At 54.0% G+C, this 10,777-nt stretch overlaps 1 protein-coding gene across 13 annotated transcripts in view; it reads left to right on the top strand.

Annotated features, from left to right (window-relative positions):
- The first annotated feature begins 16 nt into the window (after positions 1 to 16).
- Col11a2 (collagen type XI alpha 2 chain) overlaps positions 17 to 10,777 on the top strand; it is a 29,664-nt gene continuing 18,903 nt past the window's right edge. For 2 of the 13 annotated variants that reach the window (XR_005497184.2, XM_017601580.3), the window contains exons 1-10: positions 17 to 2,728; positions 3,536 to 3,685; positions 3,803 to 4,013; positions 4,959 to 5,121; positions 6,527 to 6,718; positions 7,465 to 7,542; positions 7,693 to 7,778; positions 7,896 to 7,932; positions 8,126 to 8,188; positions 8,792 to 8,971. Coding sequence is in view for 12 of the 13 variants with exons in the window: in XM_017601580.3 (XP_017457069.1) it covers positions 2,236 to 2,728; positions 3,536 to 3,685; positions 3,803 to 4,013; positions 4,959 to 5,121; positions 6,527 to 6,718; positions 7,465 to 7,542; positions 7,693 to 7,778; positions 7,896 to 7,932; positions 8,126 to 8,188; positions 8,792 to 8,971 (1,653 nt within the window). In the remaining variant the exon portion in view is untranslated. Of the gene's footprint in view, positions 2,729 to 3,535; positions 3,686 to 3,802; positions 4,014 to 4,958; positions 5,122 to 6,526; positions 7,022 to 7,464; positions 7,543 to 7,692; positions 7,779 to 7,895; positions 7,933 to 8,125; positions 8,972 to 10,777 lie in introns of those variants that run through there. The other 11 variants (XM_039098499.2, XM_017601582.3, XM_039098500.2 and 8 more) reach the window with 11 other exon arrangements.

The following is a 10,777-nucleotide window of genomic DNA, read 5'->3' as shown; positions in this document are numbered from 1 at the left end:
GGCTGCCCAGGGAGGAGGGAGACCGGCTGCTTTTCAAAGGCGCCTTGTTTGCTGGTGCCCTCCCAGCGCCAGCGGGCGGCGGCGTCTTGCTCACTCCAGCTTTCACCCCGGCTTCACCGCAGGCTCCCAGCAGACCCGGCACTGTGCCCACCCTTAGGGGCACGCTGGTCTCAGCGTTGCCCTCTTAGAACGGCCACGTCCCTGAGTGACCCCCTTTTGCCAGACTTTTCCAGCAGCATCGCCTGCCCCTGCTCCCCTTTTCATTCTGTTTTACTTAGTCCAGTACTTTTATCTTTTGGGGCGATTCGCGATTCACCCAACCCTGGGCTCTCTCCATTCCACAGGGCGCCCCCCACCTTTGGGTCGCTATCTATAGCTGGGTCTATAAACACCCCACCCAGGACTCCTCTGTAATTACATGTGGCAGGACGAGGGAAGTAATTATGGAGTCCTGATTACGAGTGGGCGTGGGACGGTCGCCTGTAGGCCCGCCCCTTATGTCCCACAGTGCCCTGAGCCCCTCCCTACACTCTGCAGAGGGGCTCTGGGTCCCCTAGGGCGGCAGCGGTGGTGTGAGAAGACCATAGGATCATAAAAGTGAAGGGGCTGGAGAAGATACATTCTGTTCTCACAAATGCCATCTGAGGGTGCACACAGGCTGCTCAATCCCTCCAGAAGTAGGGGTGTACCATTCCAGGGCTAGCGAGTGAGGAAGGTTTCCAGCCCTCACACTCCCCTGCCCAGGTGGAAATCGGGGTGGGGTTTCCCCTCGGTTGCTGTGGGCGGGCGGCTAGAGGCGGGAGCTGGACCTGGGGGCGGGGGCGAGCTGGGGTCTTTGAGCTGCCAGGGTGGCCAGGGGCACACAGTAGCGGCCGCCGAGGAGCAAGCAGCACTGACAAGCAGAGGTACCCCCGCAACGGGCACCTTGCTGCATGGAGCTGGGCCGCTGAAAGCTGCTGACATCCCAGGGTCCTGGTTCCGAGGCTCAGCTGGCTTCTGTTTACTGTCAGCACCAGGACTGCCTGGGATTCTGAGCCATGGAGCGGTGCAGCCGCTGCCACCGCCTCCTACTGCTCCTACCTCTGGTGCTGGGTCTGAGTGCTGCCCCAGGATGGGCAGGTAAGAGGAGTCCTGCCTGGGTGTCAGTCAGCTGGAGGTTGTAGCATCTGCCTGGAAGGAACCTCTGATGCCTTGGAGTAGGAGCGTCTGAGCCTTAGGAAAGGGATTTGGGCACCAGGTTTAGATGAAGGGCACAACACTTTGGTTCCCTGAGCCAATATAGGACCATCTCTTCCTCGAAATGACTGACGGAGGGCAGGTGATGCCAGCCAACAGGGACCACAGCCGAGAGCCTGAGTAGGCTGGTTTCCTTATTTGGGTCCTCAGAAGGACCTGAGATGGCCAAAGCCTGTTTTCTACAGGCTTCACTGATGTCGGTGGAGTGAATACCAGGGCTGATGGGTAAGGGAAACCGGGTGAACATCTGTAGGTTGGAGCCTAGAAGGCTAGGGAAGAAAGCAACAGCACTGTCCCATCCCCTTTGGGTCCCCCAACCCCTCCCTGTGCCCTGGATGCTGCCACGCGGCTGGCTCTAGGGAGCACAGGGGCTGGCTGCCAACAGGACGGCCACTGGACAGGCCGGGATCAGGTGTCTGAGGCCAGAGCCAACTCTTTGCATTCCTGCCCCTCCCCCTTCAGCCAGCGGGACTCCCATGGGACCCTGGTGTCCACCGACCCCATCTTTCCTTTTTTTTTTTTTTTTTTTTTTTTTACCCCCAGAATGGAAAGGCTCCAAGAAAAGATTTGATAACTGGGTCTAAGCAGGAAGGAACCAGTTCCTCTCTCCTGGAATATATGTGTGTGTGTGTGTGTGTGTGTGTGTGTGTGTGTGTGTGTGTGTGTGTGTGTGTGTATGTGTGTGTATGTGTGTGTGTGTGTGTGTAGCTGATTTTGTATAGCTCTCCATTATTCATGTTTTCTCTGCTCAAGAGAGAGAATAAGCAGAACAACAGTGTGAAGGATTTAGATTAGGCCAGGAAAGCAGAAAGACGAAGTACATGGTGTTTACAGAGTCTAGGTAGGGGCTGACCAAGGTAACTGTCTCCTATTTGGGAACTGAGTGGATGGAGGAGGGACTCCAAGAAGATGGGTAACTAAGAAGTCCTGAGAGTATAGGACAGTGGGGGCTCAAAGGGATAGATGGAGTGGCAGTGGGTCTAAGACAGTGGGGTTAGTATGTGGCTTGAGGTGGGTGGGCCTGTGAGCACGGTGTGGAACTGTCCTCCATCGGGCTTTGGTGGAGGGTGGGGACCTCCGAAGTCTCCTTTGCCTGGGGTCTCTGTGAGTCTCTGTGTCTCTGTCTCCCTCACCATACTCTCTCAAAGCTGCCCTTGTGTGTCAGTGTTTGCGAAGCTGCCACACTTTGGGGCCAGGCTCTCAGGGGCGAGGGGTGGGGGAAGGTCGCGGTTTCCTCGGCTCCTGGACTCAAAGGGCCTTTTCTCTCCTGCCTGCCCCACCTCATCCACCCCACCCGGCTGGCTCTGCTCTCCTGACTGCCCTGGCCTCTGCCCCTCCCCACACTTCTACCAACACTTTGCAAGCACTCTCAGTGGGAGTTCTCCACTGTGGAAGTGTGGGAGTGAGCTTTCCCTTTCCATCCAGTTTGGGCCCAGGAAGCTGAAATCTAAGGAGACCTGGCTGATGGCCTGCGACTTGAGTCTGGATTCAGGTGGTGGGGGATGGCAGGACAAGACTGAGGTTCCAGGTGTCGGGAGCTTGCCTGAGGTTTGGGCAAGAACTCTGATAGCATCTACAGATGTGTGGCTTGGGGCCCTGGACCTGCCCCTGGCCTGTGTGGAAGCTTCAGTTTCCCCTTCCCCCTCTCTGAACCCACTCGCCAAGTCTGAGGGCCAGGCTTCTGGCCACCTTACTCGTATAGTATATGCCCTTCCTTAGCTCAGGCAGAGTTGCCCCTGCCCCCACCTCAACCCAGTCTCTGTGGCAACTGGAAGATCTCTCTTCTACAGCCGCCTCTCTGCCTCCCCTGTGCCCAGGATGATCGATCATCCAGATGTTGTTTGTGCTAGAGACCAAGCAGATGCCAGGAAGCCAAAGACTGGGAGATACAGCAAGGGAGGGAGAGGGAGAGGGAGAAAGAGGGAAAGAGAAGGGTGAACGGTGTTGGGGAGATGGGCGAACTGAAGAGAGGGTGTGGGAGGGTCCAGCAGGTGCACAGTCGGCAGCAGGGGCAGAGGGCAGGGGAGACAGACTGAGAAGGGAATCAAAGTGAGATTAGCAGAGATTCCCAGCTGAAAGACCCAGATGGCGGGTCTGAGAGGCAGGTGCTGGGAGAAGGAGGGGAAAGAGCATGGAGTAGTTGCATGCCAGCCGGCTAGGTGCACCTCCCCTCTGAGTCACCTTGCCTCCCATCCATATAGGTCCCTTTAGGAGAATGTAAGGGAGATGGAGATCTGGGCGTTCCCCATTTAGACCTTCCTAGTGTTCTAACTCCCAACTCTAACCCCGACTCTCCCAGGTGCACCCTCTGTGGATGTGCTACGTGCCCTGAGGTTCCCCTCCCTTCCCGATGGTGTTCGGAAATCAAAAGGGGTCTGTCCAGCTGATGTGGCTTACCGTGTGGCACGACCTGCCCAGCTCAGCGCACCCACACGCCAGCTCTTCCCAGGTTTGGTCAGCAAGATGGAGGAGGTGGTGAGATGAGGTTTGGGATCTCTCCACCTCTCACTCTGTGTGTCTGTCTGTGTGTCTGTCTGTGTGTCTGTCTGTCTCTCTCTGGTACCAGGAGGCTTTCCCAAAGATTTCTCTCTGCTGACTGTTGTCCGGACCCGCTCTGGCCTCCAAGCTCCCCTCCTGACTCTATACAGTGCCCAGGGAGTCCAGCAACTGGGCCTGGAGCTCGGTCGTCCAGTCCGCTTTCTCTATGAGGACCAGAGGGGACGGCCACAAGCCTCCGCTCAGCCCATCTTCCGAGGCCTGAGCCTCGCTGATGGCAAGTAAGTTCCACTTTGTCCCTTTGGCCTGCCTGACCCACACCCTCGGCGGAAAGTGACCCCACAGCTCCCTCACTTTAGAAACTGAAGACCTCTACTGGACCTTTGGGCACACTTGGCCACCTCCTGAACCTGTCACTTCTTGATCAGTGTCTGGGTCTCAGAGACAGTGTCTGGGAATTGGAATAAAAAGATACTCACTGGTACACTGGGAAAGTCACGTAACTTTTTTGACCCTCGGTTCCCATGTCTGTAAGACAAAGATCATCACATCTGACAGCCCAACTAGAAAATGCTTGCTGGCGTCCACGATGTATTGCTTGATTAGCGCCTGTACATATGCCCATGTATCACGTGTGTGCTGGTATGCGTGCCAGATGGTGTCAGATCCCCAGGGACTAGAGTTACAGGGACTTGCGAACCATCATATAGGTGCTGGGATTTGAACCCAGACCCTCTGGAAAAGCAGCAAGTGCTCTTAACCCTTGAGCCATCTCTCCAGCCCCACAATTGTGATTCCCTTTTTAAAAAATAGATTTATTTATTTATTATATATGGGTATACTATAGCCTGTCTTCAGACACACCAGAAGAGGGCATCTGATCCCATTACAGATGGTTGCGAGCCACCATGTGGTTGCTGGGATTTGAACTCAGGACCTCTGGGAGAGCAGTCAGTGCTCTAACCACTGAGCCATCTCTCCAGCCCACCACTGTGATTCTTTTTTTTTTTTTTTTCTTTTTCTTTTTCTTTTTTTCGGAGCTGGGAACTGAACCCAGGGCCTTGCGCTTGCTAGGCAAGTGCTCTACCACTGAGCTAAATCTCCAACTCCACCACTGTGATTCTTAATCCCCTTGCCTTTGCTAAGTCTTTTACTTGCTGCGGCCCAGCCCTGCCAGCTCCCTGCTTTCACGACCGAGTCACGTGACCTTCTCACACCACCTTTAGGTGGCACCATGTGGCTGTAGCTGTGAAGGGTCAGTCTGTCACTCTCATTGTGGACTGTAAGAAGCGAGTCACCCGGCCCCTTCCCCGAAGCGTGCATCCGGTGCTGGACACCCACGGGGTGGTGATCTTTGGTGCCCACGTCCTCGATGATGAAGTCTTTGAAGTAAGTACAACGGCAGTCTGAGGAGGGTGATGCTGTCCCCACATCTCGTGGCCGTGCTTCTGGCTCCAGACCCCAACCTTCCTAGGCTTAAGCCTTTGTTTTTCTTCCCAAGGTGTTTTGTTTGTTTGTTTGTTTGTTTTAAATTTCCATTTCTTACCTTCAGGGTCGACTTTCTCAGTGGACAGCAAGAGCCCCCCACCACCCACCATAGATATAACTGACAGCTATTCAGTCATCCACATGTCACCTGTTCACCAATCCCTCTATTCCCTCAACAAATTTACTTGTTCGTCCACATGGCTCGCTATCCAGTCACCCACAGACAACCTCTCATGTGTGCCTTCACCCTAGGTCCACCTAGCATGTCTATTTGCCAGACACCCGCCGACCGACCGACCTACGGATGCACGCACCGCCTTGCCTATTCATCCTCTTGCCTGAGCATCTACCCAGGCAGCTCTCTCCTCAGACCCTTAGGTTTATATTGACGGACTCGCCTGTCCTCCACCTGTGCAACCCATGCCTCCTTTGAGCCATCATCCATCCATCCACCCATCCATTCATCCACCATCTTTCTCTTGCACTTGAACCTCTATTGGCCCACCCACCTTCCCACCCCATCCATCCGTCCATCCATCCATCCATCCATCCATCCATCCATCCACCCAACACCCACATAGCCAGCTACTGTTGTCTGAATACCAGGCCTCATTGGTGAAGGGAAGCACGGCGCATTTGTGTGAACTCCCTGCTATCCCAGGGAGTTGGCTTTGAGGCGAGCCAGTGTGTAAGCACCGTGTGTGGATGCCAGGGATTACCACTGAGCTTCGGAAGGAGCCGGATTCTTCACCTCCAGAGGTCACCCACGGGGCCCCCCACCATCGCTGATGCTGTAAGGCCAAGCATCCAAGGCTGTACCTGTCTCTAGAAGCCACTGTGGAGAGGCCCATGTATGGCCACAGAGGCAGGGAGTGGAAGGCCTGCGTTCTAGATCTGGCCTGTCCCTCCAAGTGACCCTGGGCTCACCGCTGACTTTCTGAGATATGGGAGTCCTTACAGATGGGATGGAAAGGTTCCTGTCCTCCTCACTGTCCTCCATTGCTACGGAGATCCCTGTAGGGACTCATCATGACCTTCTCCCATGACACACAAAGCTATTCATTCAGTCATCCACACACCACCTGTTCACCACCGGATCTGTCCCTTCAGCCAGTTTCTCTGTTCTGCCACCACCCAGACACCTATTCACAGACACCCGCTCTCTGACCGACCTGTGGGTGCATGCACCCACCTGCTCGTCCGTGTGCTTGCCTGACCATCTACCCGGTCACCTCATCCTAGACCTTTCCCTCCACCTCTCCGAGCTCCCCCTTATCTCTCTGTCATTTTTCCCTCATCTCCACAGGGTGATGTTCAGGAACTCCTCATTGTCCCGGGCGTCCAAGCTGCCTATCAGTCTTGTGGACAGAAGGACCTGGAATGCGAGAGAGAACAGAGGGACGGGCCTCAGACTCAGAAGCCTCACAGGGCCCAGAGATCTCCAAAGAAGGAGCCAGCCAGACTTCATAAGCCACAGAACCAGGAGCCCCAGCAGCAGGTGAGGGAGTCGGGCAGACAGAAACTGCAGCCCTCGGGGAGGACACTGGGCTTCTCCAGGGCAGTCCGGTCCTCGTTGCCCGTCCTGTTAGGCTGCAGCTGTACCTCCCCTTCCCCATCATGCCCTCCTCCCAGGCCTCAGTCATCAGCCTTTTTATTTTCATTTAAAAATAAAAAGGAGAAGAAGAAGCAGCAGCCCTGGCAGGAGCTGCGCACCCTGCCTGTGTGGTGTCTTCTTCCTGTCTGCCTTGGGTTTTCCCTTCTCTTTCTTGAATTAAGAGATTGGGAGACAGTAGTGGGGCAGGTGAGCCCTGAGGAAAAGGGGACAGGTGAATGGAGCTGAAGCATGGTACCATGGGGGTTGGAGAGGGTCGGGAGGGACTAGAGGTAGAGGGAATCTCAGGGAACAGAGTGTCTGTGGCTCACCAAGTGTCTCGGGGGTACAGTGGGAGGAGGGACTGAAGTCTGGGTTGGGGAGCCTGGGAGTTCGGGGTGACAGATGTGTTCTTGGGGCAGCCTGAAGACTGAAGGGTCAATCTCTTAATTGTATCTACTTCCATCCACGAGGGAAAACCCATTTCCTTTTTTCTCTCCTCCCCTGCCCCCTCTCTCCCCCCCTTGCTGACACCTCTGCTCTGTTCACAACTCTCATTCTTCAACCCTACACACCTTTTCCAACCTTTGTACCATCTCCTTATGCCCCCGACCCGAACCTCCCATCCTGTCTGTCCCCCTCCCTGCTCCCAGCCCACTGAATCTCTCTACTATGACTACGAACCCCCCTATTACGATGTGATGACTACAGAGACATCCCCTGATTACCAGGTAACCTCCAAGGTCCCCTTCACCTCCCCCCTTTCTCCTCTCAGCGCCCTCTGTGTTAAGCCCCCGTCATACCCAGCTTCTGGGACAGATACTAGACTGTGGAAGTTCACTTGCTCACTGCCTCCCCCCTCCCCCATTTCTCCACTGCAGCGTCCTCAGAGCTCCAACCACAGGGCTCCCCCTCCCCCTAGGGGGCGTCGGACCCCTTCCCGAAAGTCTAACCCTCCTGCCAAGAGGTCAGCAGCCAGGCAGGCACCCCCCTCACCAGCCCAGAGGCCCTCTCCAGCTGGAGGCTCTGGCAAAGCCCTCGGCCAGCCTCCCCCCTCCCAACACCCAGCTTCCTCCACTGCCAGGGCTCCTCCCAGGACCAGAGGCAGCGGTTATCGGCAGGTAGAACGGGGCATCCAGATCTCTGCCCCCAACTTATAGACACTGTCTTCCTCAAAGGGGCTGCAAGATCTGAGATTTCCCCCAACCCCCATCCCAGATCCTGCCTGTGGTGAGGATAGGTTGCAGCTTTGCCTTTTTCCCTGCTACTCTCTCACCTTCCTCCCCACTCCTTTCCTCCTTCCCTTGGGGCTAGTACCCCACCCCAGGTGAAGAGGAAGGAGTCCTGGAGTCCAGCCTCTTGCCATCTCTTGAAGAGGTAACTTCACCCCTAGCCTCATCCCAGCCAAGTCCCCTTACCCCCATAGCATCTTGACAGGCCATGCCTCCCTGGCCGGAGGGCTTTTTATATACCTACTTAAGACATTTCCGGTCACTCTAGACCTCTACCTGCTTGTCTTAAGTATGGCCGATTCTTCTGGAGTCATGGCGTCCTTGTTGCATTTTGACTGTAAGGTAGATTCTCCATGTTGGTGTTAAGTTAGCTCCTCCCTGCGCCACGGCAACATTCTCAGGTCCCTTTTCTGTCCAGCACTCTCACTTTCTTCTCTCTGTCTTTGGTGGTGGACTCCTCATCTGTCAGTATGTCTATGGACTGTCCTGTGTCCAGCCCTCCGGCCATCCCTCTTGTTCTCTACAGTTCCCTCCAACCATGCCCATTTCCAAACATCTACTTTGTGCTCAGTAGTCATTCTGTTTCCATTCAATCCCTCCCCTTTGATCCCTTGGGGGAGAAAACCACAGTCCCAGAGGCCCTCAGAATCCTTTGGGCTAGATATTATCAAACCCCGGGGCCCAGAGGACATCTGTTCTCAGAGCTAATGCCTCTATCTATCGTCCCTCCCTCCCGGTCCTTGGGAAGGAGCAGACAGATCTCCAGGTCCCCCCAACAGCTGACAGTTTCCAGGCAGAGGAATATGGGGAGGGAGGCACAGAGCCCCCAGCAGGGTTCTACGATTACACCTATGGCTATGGGGATGATTATCGTGAGGAGACCGAGCTTGGCCCTGCCCTCTCTGCGGAGACAGATCACACAGGAGCCGTAAGTGGAAGCAGCTCCTGGTCCATCCTTTGCCATCAGGAGGCGCTACGTGGATTGCTTCCTGTTTGATCCTTGTTGGCTGTGAGCTACTTCCTGTTTGATCCTTGTTGGCTGTGAGCTATTTCCTGTTTGATCTTTGTTGGCTGTGAGCTATTTCCTGTTTGATCCTTGTTGGCTGTGAGCTACTTCCTGTTTGATCCTTGTTGGCTGTGAGCTACTTCCTGTTTGGTCCTTGTTGACTGTGAGCTACTTCCTGTTGGTTTGTCACATTCCCTTCACATGAGATGTCTGTTGCTTGAGAAGATCACTTTCTGCTCTCTCTCTTTCTCCACGTCTTACCCCGTGGCTCCCTGTAGATCCTCTCTCTGTGGCAACTGGACTTTTTTTCAACCCTACCACACTTCCTTTCTTTTTTGGCCACTCCTTATCTAAATCAAGATGGATGTTATGAACCTGTTTGTCAGTAAACAGCTGCCTTGTGTCCGGCGCCCATCTGTCTCACTCATCTCTTGCTCAAAACAACTTTGTGTCCATGGTGATGCCAGAGTTCCTAGCTTCCCGTTTGACATTTTCCAACCTTTGTGGCCACATCTGGTCTGTGTCTCTCTGTCTTCTGAAGCCTTCATGTCCCTTTTGGTGACTGGGTGAGGCTGAACTAAAGGACTTTGTGTTCTGATCTTCTTGATGTCTTGTGTCAGTTTTCTTTAGCAATAAGCCACTCATGGGTACCTCGGATTATCAGAATTAGAAGGATATCCGTTGTGGACATAGATATTTATCTTTGTGTCCTCGCCTTGATGTCAGTGTTTTTCCTGGACCCTGCCTTTCATCGTCTTAATTCTCTTTGCAAGAGTCACTCCTTGTTTGTTTTTCTGGATTTCTTTTCTCTCTTGGTCACGGTAGCCATGTTGTTTTTTTGAAGGTCTACTTCCTGGATCCTTTTTTTTTTCTCTGCTGCTTCCTGTCTCTCTAAGCACTTCCTGTTTGTTCACTATGTTTTCTAGCCATCTTGGCCATGTTTCATTTTTCTTGGCTCTGGCATACGTCTTGCTTCCAAGTGGGTGTCCCTTTGTTTGTCTCCTCAGTGATTTTCCCAGGTCTTCAAACACCCTTGACTGTTGAACTGTTTCCCATTGGCTCTGCTCTGTCCTTCCCCTGCCTTGTTGTTACGGCTGTCCCCTTGCTGCTGCTGCTGCCTAACGCTGTGCCCTGCCCATCCCTTATGGCCACCCTTGCTGTCGCCTTGTGCTGCTTTCTGAATGTTTGGGGTTGAACTGGGGTTTGGGGTTGAACTGATCATGCCTAACTGGCCAAGGTAGGGGTGGAGGGGAGGATTCTGAAGGTCTTCGTTGAGGGGAGTTGGAGTGGTAGCAAATGACCTTCATCCTCTCTGTCTGGCCTAGAGCTCAAGAGTGAGAATTGGGGTAGAAGAGTGGGTAGGGGAGACTGGTCAATTTAAGGGGAGGGGGTTAAGGGAGGAGAAGGGAGGCAAATAACTCTCGCTGGGAAGGGAGCTAGGGGATTATGGGAGTTACTTCTAAGGTTTAGGTAACTGACCTCAAGAGCTGTATTTTTCAAAAATCCAGTTGGGAAGCTTGAATTTGGGGTATCAGTGACAACAGCTTTCTAAATCTCCTTTATGTGTGTGTTTCGCCTACACACATGCACGCATAGGTATATGTTTATATATATATGTACACCACATGCATACTTGATGCCTATGGAGGTCAGATGATCAGGGTGTTGGATCCTCTAGAATTGGAGTTACAGATGGTGTAAGCCACCACGTGGGAACAAGTCTGGGCC

Source organism: Rattus norvegicus, chromosome 20 (genome assembly GCF_036323735.1).
Source record: "Rattus norvegicus strain BN/NHsdMcwi chromosome 20, GRCr8, whole genome shotgun sequence".
In the NCBI taxonomy this organism is placed as follows: Eukaryota; Metazoa; Chordata; class Mammalia; order Rodentia; family Muridae; genus Rattus; species Rattus norvegicus.
Note: the sequence above shows the minus strand (reverse complement) of the source record. Positions and strands in the feature narration are given on the sequence as shown.